We start from the raw sequence: 16,934 nt of genomic DNA, 5'->3' as shown, positions 1-16,934 counted from the left end.
CAGCCAGCCAGCAAACTGCGGTGACAGGTGTTCTTTCGCTTTCAAAACAGAAATGTAGAATAATGCAGGGATTGCGACAAAGGATCTTAACAGCCTACAGAAGTCATAATAGAATGAGCTTAACACATATGGTTCCTTTACCCTGAGCGGAGGGACTTTTGGTGTAGGCGCGATGGGAAAGCACTGCAGTGGGGCCTGAAAAGGGGGCCTGGTGGGGCACTTTTCCGTCACATGGAGCTGTTTTTCAGGTGTCATCAGTGCCTCTTCAGGAATCTCTGATTTTCTCTTGAAAGCCCGGCTTCCAGTGTCCATTTGTTCTGTGCAAGTGGCAGGAGCCTCCTTTGCAGAAATCTCCTGAGATTCTACTTCTGGGCTTGGTTTAATGCCAGCAATGGCTGCATTCTTTGGTTTGCTTGGATTTTGTCTCATCACAGACTCCAGGCAAGCAGGGGGTGGTGTCACCTCTTCTAGCTCCTCAACTCTTTTGGAAATCTTCTGAGGAATCTGGCTGCTACTGTGGAAGGAGGCACTGTTGCCAGAAGAATGTGCAAGCTCTTCTGGCTTAAAGACCTTGGGCTGCTCAATCTCCTCTCCTTTAGTGGCTGCTGTTACGGCTGGGAGAACCTGTACTTTTGGACCCACCAGAGGATTGGTCTGTTCTTTGTCAGGTACTGCTTTATGGACTACTATGCATTTCTGTAACTGAGGTGCTAGAGTCCCAGTCTGTGCTTGATTCTGAACAGTAGGAATACAAGATGTCAGTTGTTTGGACTCTTCAAGGCTTAGCCCAGAACTAGAAGACAGAAAGAGAAAGCAGAGACATTGGTAAGATACAGGACAATTCTTCCCTTCCCAACAAGCAGGGTGTCATTCAATAAGGAAATATTTTGAAAGTGCCAACTTTTCACTGGAAAGCAACAAGTATCCAACTCTTGAAGCCTGTCAGAATAGGAATAGGTTGGTTCTTCTTATATATGTAAGGTAAAAGTAAAGATTCCCCTTGCACATATGTGCTTGTCGTTCCTGACTCTAGGGGGCGGTTCTCATCTCTGTTTCAAAGCCGAAGAGCCAGCGCTGTCCGAAGACGTCTCCGTGGTCATATGGCTGGCATGACTAAATGCCGAAGGTGCATGGAACGCTGTTACCTTCCCATCAAAGGTGGTTCCTATTTTTCTACTTGCATTTTTACATGCTTTCAAACTGCTAGGTTGGCAGAAGCTGGGACAAGTAACGGGAACTCACTCCATTACGCAGCACTAGGGATTCAAACTGCCAAACTACCGATCTTTCTGATCGACAAGCTCAGTGTCAGCCACTGAGCCACCACATCCGTATTATATATCTTTTTTGATCAAATAAATACCTAGTAGGTACATTTACACAACACGCTAAGCTTGATTTATGTTAATCTTGGCTAGTTTTTGTGTTGTGGGTTAATAAGTTGTTGGGATGACTTCTGAAACCCAGGGATTGTTTAAAAGCAATAGCTGGGTTAGGAATGAATAGATACAGAGTGACAGAAGGAAAGAATGAATCAGCATAATGGAAAATCTCAACTGATTGTCAAGGAAAGGGATGTTTTTCTTCATTATGAAAAAGCAGTAACTGAGGAGGACCAAAGCTGACATAGTAGATTAAAGGAGAAGAAACTGATTGTGGCCTTAAGGCAAGCCGTGGAGATCTCTTCCTTTAAAAGGGCTGTAAGTTCCTTCTTTCTTCCCTCTAAAGCTGAAATGGCAGGAGGAGCTCCAATCCTGGGAACCATGTCCCTTGTAAAAACCAATACAGCAGAGACCTGCACTGCACTAACCAATAGATCATTCTGTAGACAGAGAAGTTCCAATTTTAGTATATTCTCAGCTATGGACATTCTGCTCAAGAGTCTGCTTTTTCAAACCCTCAACTGGAATATTAGGCCCCTTTCCAAAATCATTAAAAATATTTCTGGAATCAAATATTTAAAGTGCTTTGACTACTTGGATAATTCGTTCCTGAATGGTGCAATACAAAATAAAGCACCCCTCCAAAGCAGTCTTTGGGGCAGTGGTATAGTTCAGAGTCCAGGCCCACATACCAGCAGCTCAAAAGTCTCAGAAAGAAAAGAAACGGGCATGTTGATCAGGCAAGGCAGGCTAAATCCTTACCTCTGACCATAATAGCTCTCAAAGAAGCGCTCTTTCCAAAGTTCCACTTTCTTCTCCTTTTCTAATTCCTGCCGTAGTCTCAGCTGCATCTCTGGAGTGAACTCCCCTGCCACACACAGAGCGGAAGGAAAGAAGTTAATAAGATACAGAAATGTTTGCCTTTTCTTTGCTGCACTGACTTTCCTGAACATGTCACAAATGTTTTCAAAAGTCACCAATATTCGTACCTGAGAAATGGCAAAGGAGATTATTTTTATTTCATTTAGAGCTCTTGTCTCGTACTTCTTTGCACGAGTAACTCAGTAAAAATCTGTTCACTCTCACCAACCCCTCTGAAACATTCTGAGAAACCTAAAGACCTGTCTCTGGAGGTCCTTACCTTCCGAGAGTCGCTCCTTCCATCCTTGTGCAGCAGAATTAAAGAATTCGTTGTTGAGGGCAGAACTGCTAAGCTTCATCAAGCCATCCATTCCAATCTGAAAGACACGTGGGGTAGGGTGAATAAAAAATATGCTGCCAAGTATTCAACTTTCTTCAGGAATTCATGAAACCAGGCAGATAAAGCAATGGATTAATCCTAGAGAGGCCTTAAAGAAGGAACTCCTTGCACTTTACCTTTCTAGGGTAAGATGGTCTCTGACACACCGGTGTTAGCCTCTTCTGCCTTACAAATGATTTGAAAATGATTGTTCATTTGTGCAGAGACTTTAGGAAATGAGTGTAACAGCATAGAACAACAGTGTGTTTCATTACTACCGATTCGGCACCCGAAAAATGCGTGCACATTTGCACTTAAAACGATCTGCGCATGCGCACAACATTAAAAAAGAAATAAACATTACATTTTTTCAATGAAGATTGTTCTGCGCATGTGCAGAACAGAAAATCAAGATGGCGCTGCCAAGGATAGAACTGGTATGGTCACATGTCCTCCGGAGCTACTACCTATATGGCCGAACCAGCTCTGGTGCGTTTCCATATTGCATACATATAAGAAAATACAATATATATGAAAGCTTGCCCCCATCTGTCCTAAGAGAACCAGGTGTTCCCATGAAGGCCTGGATGATCTATTAAAATATTTGGAGATGGATGCCCATGGGAATAGCTTAATGGCAAGCCTCTCAAATGTAGCCTTGCACTTCTTTGCATTAAATGCTACAATCAAACCACAGTAAAAGCATTGAAGGTTAAGACTTTTATTCTCATTAAAAATGCCAATATTAGAGCACCGGGGGTCTAAAAAAAAGACAGTTTCCTTTTACAAGGCTCTAGACTATCACAGGGAACCAATAGAGACTCAATTCTTGATGATACATCAACAATAAGAAAAAGTCGATGTAATTTTAATTTTGAGCTGAGGAAACAGAAAACAAGATAGTTTCACAAACTGAACACCCATTTGCTAACACAGAAGACTAATTTATTGAGTATTGGGAACCTTGGGTCCTTACTGTTGCACAGCCCAAGTTCTGCACAATAGCCCTGTTATATAAAACTATGGGGAAAAGTTGACCCCCTGACCTGTTTCCTCCCCTCCCTCCATGGACACACACCTGCCTGTCCACCTCTGGCAGAAGCAGGAGCAGCTTCTGCTGACATTCAACTGGTAGTCCCATGAATGTATGCTTGTTGATTAAAGCTCGCAGATTGGTGTTCACCAAGATGGATTCTGGGGTTTCTACATCAATTTCAGCACATTTTGTCCTCTTCAGCTGCCCTAAGGAAAAAAAACAACACCAAAGATATTTACTAGGAAGAAGAGGTCTACCCATTTTACTTCTGCTTCTCACAAGAAATGGGGAAGTCCCTTTCCAAGACTGATACTTGAGTCTGGAAATCCACTCTATTTGACAAATCTTCTTAAATATGTTAATGTTACAGGACAGCTTTTTTTCTACTACACAGAAAGAATATTAAAGGAAAAAAGATGGATGGCACCTCTCAAAGTCCAAAACGAAGTCAGTGAAATCTCAAGGGATGCTAGAACTCTAGCTTATTAAAATGCTACTTATGTGTAACTTCTAAAAACTGCTTCTGCCCAGCGCATTTCAAATATACTACATCACAAAACTGTCACCAGAGACAAGGAAAGGTATCAGGAATCTGAGTACAAAATATTTGAGCTTGGAATACTTTCTGCGAGGCTGGAAAATCTCATCCTGAGCACAAGAAAGAAAAAGGAGAACTTTGAACACAAAGCACTTAAATTTTCCAACATTATGTACAACCAATCCTAAAGGTGCTTTTGCAAAAGACAGCTGGACTACCTTGTTTTTTTCCTTGAAGATGTTTTGCTTCCCAACCAAGAAGCTTCTTCAGTTCTTGGATGAGAAGCAAAATGTCTTCAAGGAAAAAGCCAAGAAAGTCCATCTGCCTTTTGGAAAAGCATCTTTGGGACAATCATGACCTGGGTGATTGAGAATCTCCACAGACATTCTGTCCACCTTTAATGAGAATTATATAACTCATTATTAGGATATTATAATTAATATTTCTAAACTGAAGCAGCATCTGGGCATTTGCAGGAAACAAATCAGAGCAAGAGCATAGCTCTTCTTTGTACAAATGCCCAGATGCTGCTTCTGTAATAGTATTCATAGTAAAATGTATTCTTTGTGCCCTTACAATGACTAAAAGACTGATATTACAGCATCAGAAAGATAAATGTTTGGATCCATTTATTCAATAGATTGAAGATCTGATATTACTTGCCACCTATGACTGAACTGCCTATATAGATGTATTATTACAAATGATATGCACAGTATATTCCAAATATATGCATAGTATATTCCAAATATTCTATGCATAGAATAGCACAAAGCATACATTCCATTAGAGAGAAGTTCCCTCGGAAGACTAAACCTCTGGTCCCAGTGATTGACCCAGATTAGATCCTACAACCTTATTCTGGGACTGCCTTCACTTGTAATATGCTGAAATTTCAATTATTTTACTTTCTTATTGTTATTGGTAAATTTTAATATTTAATTTTTACTATTCCATTTGTACTTAGATGCCTTGAATACTTCTTACTAGAAAGAAAGCTGACACGTAAATAAATATTAATCTAATCCAACTTCATTAAATACTTCATATATGACACATATTTAAAAAGTGCTGACTGCTTGTAGCTTCATCCAGAATATACAGTAAAATTCACTGGTTTTAGACAAGTTACACAACAATGATATCTCAAACAGAGACCCATGTGAGTTAAACCCAATGAAGTGAAAAATCTGGCTGTTCATTTAGCAACTGCTCTTCTAGCAGGAAGTAGAAAACTAAAAAAACACCTACATAAACAGACAGAAAGGACTTTTTTCTAAAGTTGTTCAATCCATTTTTGATTTTTCTTGAATAACCAGAGAATTAAAATTTAAAAATGAATTATGAAATACATTTTCAAATGTTTTTAAAATTAATTTTATTATTTTATTTTATTCAAAGTAATAAATAAAATATTTCTAAGTTTCATATCTTGATAAAGTATCAGACAGGGTTTTTTTTTTTTAATAAAGAAAGCTGTTGTCTTACTTGCATGGAGCCTCTCAGATCTCTGAAATGGTTTCTTCCCAAGGATTGGCAAGGAAGGCTCAGTTTTAACAGAGGGAGAAGAACTAGAAGTAGAATTCTGTGGGCTACTTGAATGTCCATCTGACTGTTTTCCTTCCCAAGCTGCAAGGAAAATAACAATTGACTTAATTGATTTAATTGAATGAAACACTATCTAGCTTCAATTGTTCAGCATCTCATTTAATGTTTTCTTTTGATTTTTTTGAAACCTTAGATTTCTGCTGCTTATCTTTGTGAAATATGGATTGTACATACAACAAATAAAAAGGACCAGAGATACATATTACCAGAGATAACAAATTATTTGCGGTTTCTGAGTGCAAGATTGAATTGGAAGTTTCCATTAAGTATCTGCCTGACAAGAAGTCTATCAGTCTTAGAAGTTGTTCAGTTAGCTATTCTGCACCGGATTCTATATACAGCACATAGTTAAACAAGAGAACTTACAATGTGCTGCTGCTGCCCATAAAGATATTAGCTTTAAAAATGTAATATTATCAATATTAAAATGTAATATTATCAATTATAAATATATATTAGCCATTGTGGAAACTTAATATTGAACTAGATGGAAGAAGAAAGGAAGGAGTGTTTCATTCGAATAGAATTAACCACTGCCTTATTTCTCGAGTCTTCTGCAGAGGTGGTATTCAGCAGGTTCTGACCAGTTTTGGAGAACTGGTAGCGGAAATTTTAAGTAATTCGGAAAACTGGTAAATACCACCACTGACTGGCCTCGCCCTCATCTATTCTCTGCCTCCCGAGTCCCAGCTGATGGGGAGGAAATGGGGATATTGCAGTAACCTTCTCCTGGAGTGGGGAGGAAATTGAGATTTTATGGTATCCTTCCCCTGCCACGCCCACCAAACCACACTACACCCACCAAGCCACACCCACAGAACTGGTAGTAAAAAAAATTGAATCCCACCATTGGTCTTCTGGTTACAGTAGGCTAATTGAATATAAAACAATCTTGGGCCCTTCCTCTTGCTGTCATCAGAGGTCAAGGGTGATGAGCTGATGAGTTGAGGAAACTCATTAGCAGTATTGTGTGGATAAGGGTGTGTCTGAAAAGGGCCCATACCAGCTTTTGCAGGATGGTTAGCAATCTTCACATGCTGCTGTAGGAGGTGGTGATTAGTTGATACAGGCACACTGGTTCGGCAATGATGCTGCTTCCTTTGCTTTTGCTTCAAGGCCTAATAAGAAAGTGAAAGCGATTCATTATACAGGAGTTTCTTAAGCTGAAAAGTCTACACAGTGGTGCAGAATTCCTTGTTCAGGAAAGCCTGCAGAGATGTAGAAATAGGTGGCTGACAGGGCTACTGTTCTATTACCAATTATTACATATTGCACTTTACTGGAGATGGGTTTTCAGTCTCCTACTGATTTATTTTCATTTAGCAAATCAGATAGAAGACTGCAAAATAATTTTGACATAAATTTCCTGTTATCAGATTTGTGGGCAACAGATTTTATCTTGCTATCAAAGATATTTTCAAATTAATGCTTATGTTAAATATTTAGAAGTGGGGAAATTTTCCTCCTTTGATACTTGGCAAAATATTTTATCTTACAGTGTTGCAAGATTAAAGGATAATCTGATTTTATTAATGATTAATGAGCACTATCAAAATAATTTCCCAGTATCCAGATAATACCCAAGGCATCATCATAATTACAAAGACCTTTCTCAAAACATAGATATCTTCTAGAAAGTAGGAACAAATCTGACCCATATAGACATAGAGCAGTTGCTCCATGGGCATGTAAGAAAATAATATAATTACATTATATTATATAGGCCTCGCAACAAATACAATTAATTCATAATTATGACAAAAACTCTCTGTGTTGAAAATGCTCCATCGCTAGAGATTTTTAAGAAGAGATTGGGCAGCCATTTGTCTGAAATGGCATAGTGTCTGCTCCAAGGCCCCTCCCCACTCTGTTTGTATTCTGTAGTTAGAGATATGGAAAGAAAATATAGCCTGGTAGCTAAAAGAAAAGTGTTGCATTGAGATATCCTCCTAAAAGAAAAATAACTGCTTGCATATTTCTGCAAAGCATCAAGTAAAGGAAGGGAAAGAAAATCTTGGAGAAATCACAGTCAAGAGAGAAAAATATCCTCTAGAGAAAAATTCAAGTAAATTTCAAAGGCTAAGAAAAACATTCAACAAATTATATTGGAAATATGATTATCTTAAGGAGATAATCACTGTGAAAGAAATGTGAGAATGGAGAGTGTGGGGAATAGATGACTTTGAAGAAAATGCTAGGGCAAACACAGTCACCAGAGGTATACCACCTGTCTGAAAGGAAAAACATACCAAGCTGATGCATGAGACAAAAAGTAAACAGGAACTGAAATTAAGCAATAAATAAACCAAGAACAATTATAATTTATTTTTATTTGGGAAAAACATGAGAGCCAAGGATAAAGCAATTGTTAAGGCCCGTCAGCAGCCAGCAGAACTGGCAGCAGTCGGACAGTGAGGAGGTTAGGGTGGAGCATGGGCTAGTCCTGGAGGCTGGGGAAGGCTCGGACAAGGGGTCTGCATCGGAGGCAATGACGGGGCCAAGGCCATCAGGCAATGATCAGGTGTCTATGGAGCTAGACAGCAGTGAGGCAGAGGAACAGCTAGAGCCTCTTCCCAGTGTGCGCAATTGTAGAGGTGCCAGAAGAACAGAACAACTCAGAAATCAGGGTAGACTTGGGAGTAAAGTCACAGTGGAAGGTGATTGGCCCCACCCAGAGGAAATAAAAGAGGAGCGAAAGGGGAGTGGGCTTTTGCAGGAAACCATTTTGGTCCTTAGATTCGTTTCAGGAGTATGAAGATCTGTCCGTGAATCTCAGAGACTCTTTGCCCAGTCTTTCCTTTCACAGCACCTCATTTGGAAAATATTTACATGGCAGCTTTCCAAGATAGAGAAGGTCTATAGCCATAAATATTCCTTTGAAAGAGTGTTTGCCAGGCCTTGCTGAATGTGAATGAGAGGAATTCACATTCGTTTAATAAAAGGGGTTTTGTCGGGACCAGGACACTGCCTTGTGCTTTTTGGGGAAGCCTAGGTCAGAACAGCAATAATTATTATTTTACAGCAGTTTTGCAACTGAATGAAACATCAATTAGCAAACTCAGTATGCTCAAGCTAACTAGCTAATAGCTAGAGCCTTCTGAGTTCTTTTCTGCCATATATAAAGACTGTCCTACAAAGAAATCTAGCATCTTAATAGTTGTCATTTCTATAGAAAAGTGAGTTAAATTTTTATGAAAAAAAATCCTAAGAAAAATTGCTCATTCTTCCATGGGGACAGTTTAAATAGAAGCTTTATTTTATTACAAATATTTTAGTTCACTTTTATACTTGTATCCATATGCTCAGTTATGTAGAATTTTTAGCAAAATGTAAATTGGAGCAAGGTGCAGAGCAAGTGTAACATAAAGTTAGGTTAGGTTTTTAGTGCCAAGTAACATGCAGAAAAGCACAAATTAATGGTCAGATAAACCAATCAGTATGCTCACCCACTTACTTGTTTAAGTGCCTTTTTGCTGTGCTTCTGAGATGAAGAGATGATTTTACCTGGTGGGATAGAAGGAGATGGGCAGCCTGGCTGTGGGGAGGACACTTGTGAAAGTCTGGCTGATACTGAAGAAGCAAGAACAGAAGATGACAAGATGATAAACAAGCATGCCACAAATAAAACCATTTATTGTAACCATGGAAAAACAGACACCTGGAAATATAATGCTGGACTCTGGAGCTCTGGAATAAACTCTGAGTATTCGAGAGTCATATATCATACTTCTCAACTGTTCAAAAAAAATCATTCATGAGGAGACCCTTTCTGTAATTGGAAAGAATGTCCTCTTAAAAGGGCATCGTTTAATGGGAAATGCCACAGGGCCATCAAGTAGCATCAAGAATGGCAAAGGGTGCTCAAGGGCTTAACAGTTTGAGGAAGAGGGATAAGAGGGGCAGGGCCATGCCAAGGATGCTTACCAAATGAAAAAAAATTGTGTTTTTTACTGGATTTGTCTTTTAAATTTATCTTAATCTTATTTTAGGAATTATATTTAGGCAAAAGTGGACAATATTTGAAGGACTGGGAGCCACAATATGCTCTGCAGATGCAGTAAAATGTATCTTATAAATATCAAAATTTTGGAGGGCATTTATTAGACGTTTTAGGACAGAAAAAGCAGCTTCCCGAGTCAAACCACTTCCATCCCTGCTTTCCAAATCTCCCCAACCTCATCCCTAAAATCTGACCATTGTAATTTGATCTCAGGGTGCCGCAAAGAATTGAATCTGCCCATTCAATATTCAAGAAAATTTCTGTGGCGGATCCCTTGAGAGTTACATGGGGCATCATGGACAAGAAATAGGTCTATTCAATAACAGTCTCCCTTCTTTGAAACTCTGCCACTAGAGGTATGGATGACCCCTACCATAAAGCTGTGATGATTCACCAGGCTGGTCCTCAAAGCAATTTCAGTCATGGAGCACCTATGAGATTTTCCCTTAGGATATTAGGGATTTTAACAATGTGCCGTATTTTTCAGAGTATAAGAAGAACTGGAGTATAAGACGCAACAAGATTTTGAAGAGGCAAATTTAAAAAAAAGTTTTTGCACTCTGCAGACCTCCCAAAAATGACCAATTTTTCACCAAAACGGACTTTTTTGTTTTTTTCAAAAAAGGGCATGAATAGCCTTTAGGAGGCTTATAGAGCGCTCCTGGGGGGCGGGGGAGGGGGCAAAATTGAGCAAAAAGTGGTCCGTTTTTCATTCATTTCTGCCCTCCCAAGCTCCGAGGAGCACTCTGAAAGCCTTCTAAAAGCTATGCACGGCCATTTTGGTAAAGGGGCAGGGTTTCGAGAGGCAAAAAATGCTGCATTCATTGTATAAGATGCACCCAGATTTTCAACTTTTTTTTTTTTGAGGGAAAAAGGTGCGTCTTATACTCCGAAAATACAGTAACTGCTGTACACTTCTTTGTTTCCTTTACATGTATGCCTTTTTTGTATCCAGCCTAGAGTTCTGAAAGCTATAAATATCATTCATAATTAAATATACTAAGAAAGGCAATAAAGAAGTACATATTTTCTTTATGATGAATAATTGGCCTATTATTGTAAATGAATCCAATGAACCAAGAGAAAGAAGAAACTAAAAATTATTTGAGAATAAGATATTATCCATTATGGTTTTAAATAATTTTACATCTAACTTCCATAAGTCTGTTCAGTAGAATCATAGTCCTTTATTACCCATAAGACTATAAGAAGGCAGAACTAATGTTTTGAAGTTGTCTATTAGTTACTGGAATTTGGACAGTAGACTATCCAGTCACAGAGCCACTTGGCTTTAGTTTTTCCCCATTACACTAAATTAGTTATTTATTACAAAGGTTTCTATGCTACTGCAATCTTGTTGACTGACTACTTACAAAAATTATTTTTTGTAAGCTTATTACAATTATATCACATAGCACGTACACAGATACACACACACACACACACAAACACCAAAACAAACAAAGAACCCCAATAATTTCAATCATACACCTCCACTAATTCCTTGATCTTTCTTTGGGAGAACATTCCGTCTTCCTTTCTCTCTCCATAAGCCCCATAAGCTCCATAAGCAAGATTTTTAGAACAATAAACAAATAATTATCCAGGATAATAATAGAATAATTCAGCTCTAGGGGTGAGCTGCTCCAAAGAACAAGAGGCATTACCAAGAAGACCCATCCCCATTTCCTTGGATCTCATTAGATGAGCAGATTCCACATGGAAAAGATAATTATCACATATCAAAGGTGACCTTGGCTTGTATTCTGGAAGTCACTTGGCAACAATTCCAGCTCCCATCATTTCTGTTCCAGATACATGGTTAAGGTAAACAACCACCTCTGGTTTTTTAGTATTTGCATATCAGAAACAAATGTAGCATTCATTGATTACTGGAAATGTTCATGTAGGCAACTGCAAAACTCAGTGATGGACATTAGGTCTGTGTAAAGATTTAAATCTGCTTGTATCACTGATACAAACAAAAGTTTGCAGACACTTAAAGAAGCAATTACTGATAGACAGTAAGTGCCATCTACTGCTAGGGAAGCTATTCGACTGGTGATATCACCCAGTAGGGCAATGAAACATCTGCAAGCAAACAACCAAACTCAGAGAGTGCCAAGGACTTTGCTGATGACCTTCCAAACTAGTACATGAAGGAGGTCTAACAAATGAAGACTCAATCAAGATTAAACAATCTCCTAGAACAGAACAGTTGTGGAATATGTAAAACTGCTATCAGATTTTGCCTGTGGAATCATTACATCAATTTTGTATGTTTGTAAAAGCACAACCTATACATCCTAATAAAACAAATGATCAATTGGTGTAAAAACATTCGGTACATTTCTTTAAAGGCAGTCCTTTCTTTTATTTCAGAGATTAGTACCATTCTATTGAAAGCTATAAATGCACTGTGTCTGTCCATAGATATTTGTTATTTCAACCAGATAACTGACTTCCACAAACCTAGACTATATTTCCAAAGTATCTTATTTTCTATAGCACTCTCACCTATAAGCATTTTATAAATGGATGAGAATCAATTACTTAAAGTTTCTATATTATCCTTGACTCTTAGCGCAGAATACTCTAGGGACTCGTCTGAAACACTGATACAGATCTCAGAGTATAGACCAGACTCATCATTTGGGTACCCAGTTCAAATACATTGCAGTTGATCATATTCCAGTTTCTATAGCATCTATTCAACAATTAACTGTTCATATTTTCTGGTTTGGATTACACTATTCTTCCAACCTTCCAGCTGTATTTGGATACTTGATTAGAAACAATCTCTTTGTGAACAGTTCAAAGGCATTCCATTACCCAGGATCTTCTGGCTGCAAAGCACTTGACTTCCCAGATTCAGAGTTGTAGAACCATCAAAACAAATAGCAATCGTGGTGATCAAAAGCCTTTCTACTAGATTTCTGAAATTTGGAAAACTCTAATTGATCAACTGTAGACTAACCACAGTCCATATCAGTAACTCACTCAGAAAAATAATCCACATTTGCATTCTCTTTCTTCTCTAATGTTCAGTTAGCCTAGTTATACAGAGAGTTGCTAGCTCTAATAAAGGCCAGCTCTTTAATTAAACAACTATAAGTTTTGCCTGGAATCATAAAGAACCTCCTGTTTCCTCCAATATGAACAACATTCATTGCAAAATATTGTATGGAAAATTATCTAAATTCACTTCAAGATAGGGAAATGTAATCTTACCTTGCAAAGGAATCTCATTTGTGGACATGGTTACAGCACCCAGAAAAAAATTATAATCTGGATTGGTTCCTGCTTTGGGGTCTTGCAGGAACACACACAGAAAAAGAAATTGCAATCTTAGCTATTAAACCCCCTCTGCCCCACGATTGAATAGGCCTAAAAATACGGGGCTTGCCTATGTTGTATCAATTTTTGCCTTTGCTGTTTCAGTCAACTTTTATTTTTGTACATATAAGGAAGTAGATTGCCGATATGATCTGAAAGGACTTCCTGTTTTGTACATATATACATAACGATGATGATGCATTAAGCTAAATTGCAAAGGATACAAAATTTAAAGTGTAAGATACTCTAGTTCCACTTCTTCCCAGTCAAAAAATAAAGTATTTGAAAAAGATTCCAAGTTTGTCAGGCCTTGGCCTTTTAGATTTGCTTCTTGAGCTCTGTTAAAGCACTTACAATAATGCAAGATTTTAATTGCATCCAACCACAGACACCCACACATTTAAGAGCTGTGTTACAAAAGAACGAAAAGGGGATGTAATAGTTGTGATAGGCGTTCCAAAAGCGCAAAAAACTTTCAAGATTATGTTTGCAGCAACTCAAGCAATGAAGTCAGAGTATTCTTCTTTTGAGTTTTTGAATGGAATAAAAGGAAAATACAACCATTCTTTTGCCAATCTCTGTATTTTTTTTAACTATGTGAAACCAATTTTACTATAAGTTTTTGAATTATCAAACCAATATTTGAGAAATCTCAGTGACTTCCACTGTTTTTGCACCAAATGCAGATATTCAGAGGATACATTATTAGATGTACTTTGAGCTTCTTCAGACATTTTGTGTAATTTTTCTAACAATAAGAACAACTTGTGAGTAACAGCTACTATGAGCATAATTCTATGAAGCTCACGTGACATTTTTTTAACTACTTTTAAAGATCTTGGTCAATAATGGAAAGGGAAAAAATCTGCCTTTACTTTTTTTCCTAGAACTTGCCATTTAACAGGACTTCTTGTCAACTTGCCACTTGACTGAAAAATTCAACTTCTAAAGAAACTCAAAAGAGCAGGCAGTTTTCTTCAGGTCTTTGCAACATCTTCTCATGAATATTTGCAACCAATGAGATATGCTTTTGGAAATTTAGTTTCCATTGTAGCCTACCAAAACCCTAATATGTCTGTTCAAAGATATGTAACTGCTTCTAGGAGATTTCAAAATCCCCCCCCCCCCCAATAAGGTTATAAGAGACCACTTCTGTTTTATTGCAAAGAAAGCTATATGTATATATCCATGAAGTCACCAGAGGCAAATTTGACTCAAAGGAAATTTTACTATTATGTTTTTGTAGACTCCCCTTTAAATAATATTATATTGTCATGCAAGTCCTTACCTAATACTTTGTTTGAAATTATTCATATTGACTTTATTTGTTTATACACTATTGAATCTCGCAATTCACGGCAATTGAAAGTAGCATTAAAAATTAAAAAATGCAATTCAAACACCAAAAGTGCAATTAAGTATTTAAAATTGGTAATAAATAGTTTTGAATGTGCTGGTGCCAGCCCATCAAATGCACTGCAGAAAAGGTCGGTCTTGGCAGTTTTAGGAAAATGTATCAGAGTTGGTACAAACTGGACTACTCTGTGCTACACAGAAATATCCAGGTTGATCTCTCCTATATGGGAAACATTTAGCATCCCCAACTGGAATGAACATACTGAAGAGGTAATAGATCTTTCTGGAGAAGGTGGTCCCACAAGTATCTTCTCTTGCAGCCACTACTTTGAATAGTATTGTAATTCTATTGAAAGCCAATGCGTAATGTTATACAGCTGCAGCAGGTCTCACTTGCCAGCATGTAGATACTTGCATCTGTACTAGCTGCAGTTTCTGGTTAGTCTTCAAAGGAAGCCCCATGTACACCATGCTCCAGCAGTGCATCCTGTGATGAGGAAAACATGGATTATTGTTGCCAGGGCTCCTGCTACAGATATGGCTGCAGCTGGCCTATCAGTTGAAGTTGTGCAAAGGTCACGGCCTCTATCTGCAAATTTGACAAGAAGACATACAACTCACAAAACGACTCTTTCAGTGAGGATGGAACACCACTCATGGTTAAAACCTGAGAAAACAGAGTTCCAGATTATTTTTAGATAAATAGTTCATCCAGGTTGTTTCTTCCATTCAGGTTATCAGAACCTCCCAGTACTGGGTCAAGAATTATTTTGCACCTTTGGCTTTGTCCAAGAAGACACAATTTGGTATTAATGCCATACTTATCCTGCATCTTTTTGTATACAGGTTAAACATTAGGAATTAGACAGAGCACACTTCAGTTCAACTCCTTGCACTACTGCTTCCTGTAGTGTCTATTTAGGAAGGAGGAACCACTGTAAAACATGTATCCAACTCTCACAACTCATCCAAAAGCATATCATAATTAATGCTACAAAATGCCACTTAAGAGGACAATAAGGATAGGACAATCTCTCTATCCATGCTATGAGATAGTCCACCGAGGTCATATATCCATTTCTGTTCTATTTAGGGCCCGAAAAGAGCCCAGATATTACGTTTCATCTAGTGCGCTTATAAGTGAAGCCACACCACTTTCTCCACAGCTATCCCTAAGAAGGGAAGATCCAAGGAAAGCATCTTCACAAGAAAGACACATTAATTCCTCCTTGAAGGCATCTAGTACATCTTCCCCTAAGAAAGCACTGACTACTTCTTAGATCCAGTTGAAGGAGCAAAGGAAAGTATAGATAATAAGCCAGAAGTGTTGGCGCTCATAATAAAAGGCATCCTACCCATTTCATCAGAATATACAAATCCCAGATAACATTATAAGTTGTTCCAGTTATCATTTCACACTCTGCCTGGGAAGTCAAAACTTTAACAAACTTGAGTAGTTTCATTAGGAAAATGTTAGGAAAATGTTGGGAAAATGTTGTGAAAATGTATCACAGTGGTTAGTATTATTTGCCATATCAATATTACACTGCTCATCAGGAATTCATAATTGAAACAACTTAAGAGAATTTTGTTTATTTTTATGATCCTGTAATCCCTGTTATCAGAATGGAGTAGGAGCAACTGAATGGAACTGAGTGTTTACTGGCCAAATGCCCTTCCTGACGCCTATGTGGAGTTCACAACAGATCTTTTCTCTTTATAGAGAAATTTCTGTCGCTTCCTAGTATTGAACTCTCAAGCTTATGAGTGGGAGGCAAGCATCTTCACCTCTAGGCCACCGCATCGCTCTAAACAACCCAACAGAGTAAAGATCTTTTATCATGGGCAAAATAAGGGATCTGACTTTTTATTCAAACTACTGTAGCTACTTCAGATTACTGTTCTTGAAGCTCACTTAGCCTGTGTTCAAATAGTAAATGCATTAAGCGATTTTATATAGCTGCCCAACACATACACAATTACTCTGGGCAGCATATAGGATTAAAAATATAGTTAAAACTCTACAATTAACCCCCATTCCACCCCCATCCTTCTGCTACTACAAATAGGACAGCATACTCAACATTTTTGTCTAGAAGGCATATTTAATAGCAGCTTTGCTGTTCAGGGTTATGAACTGACAGGATTAGACTGCTATCATTTTGAAAATGCTGATATGCAGTTATAAGCTATCGTCTCAAAAACAAGCAGTAACTTGCCATAGAAGTTTGCTCCTGGAATGGAATGTGACTCTCGGGAACTTAAAGGTCCTCCACTTCGGCTTAACTAAAAGAACTGTATATGACTGAATCTCCATACAAGAATTTTCACCATATCATATTGCCTTTAGTGAATATATTGGAAATTCCATAGAATCAAAGAATGACGTATCTTACTTTTCTCTCCTCTCTATTCATCTATTAATTCTTCATGTAAAA

General features: G+C 38.1%; 1 protein-coding gene across 2 annotated transcripts in view; it reads right to left on the bottom strand.

The window, feature by feature from the left end:
• ASXL2 (ASXL transcriptional regulator 2) overlaps positions 1 to 16,934 on the bottom strand; it is a 74,516-nt gene that overhangs the window by 6,834 nt on the left and 50,748 nt on the right. Inside the window, exons 1-8 of one of the 2 annotated variants that reach the window (XM_032215547.1) lie at positions 13,036 to 13,852; positions 9,259 to 9,374; positions 6,808 to 6,922; positions 5,685 to 5,825; positions 3,701 to 3,864; positions 2,524 to 2,620; positions 2,145 to 2,250; positions 142 to 793 (exon numbers count right to left, since the gene is read on the bottom strand). In XM_032215547.1, coding sequence (XP_032071438.1) covers positions 142 to 793; positions 2,145 to 2,250; positions 2,524 to 2,620; positions 3,701 to 3,864; positions 5,685 to 5,825; positions 6,808 to 6,922; positions 9,259 to 9,374; positions 13,036 to 13,063 — 1,419 coding nt within the window. In that variant the 5' untranslated portion in view covers positions 13,064 to 13,852. Of the gene's footprint in view, positions 1 to 141; positions 794 to 2,144; positions 2,251 to 2,523; positions 2,621 to 3,700; positions 3,865 to 5,684; positions 5,826 to 6,807; positions 6,923 to 9,258; positions 9,375 to 13,035; positions 13,853 to 16,934 lie in introns of those variants that run through there. The other variant, XM_032215546.1, reaches the window with a different exon arrangement.

This window comes from Thamnophis elegans, chromosome 4, assembly GCF_009769535.1.
Source record: "Thamnophis elegans isolate rThaEle1 chromosome 4, rThaEle1.pri, whole genome shotgun sequence".
NCBI lineage: Eukaryota > Metazoa > Chordata > Lepidosauria > Squamata > Colubridae > Thamnophis > Thamnophis elegans.
The sequence above is the reverse complement of the archived record's forward strand: the minus strand, read 5'-3'. Positions and strand labels throughout refer to the sequence as shown.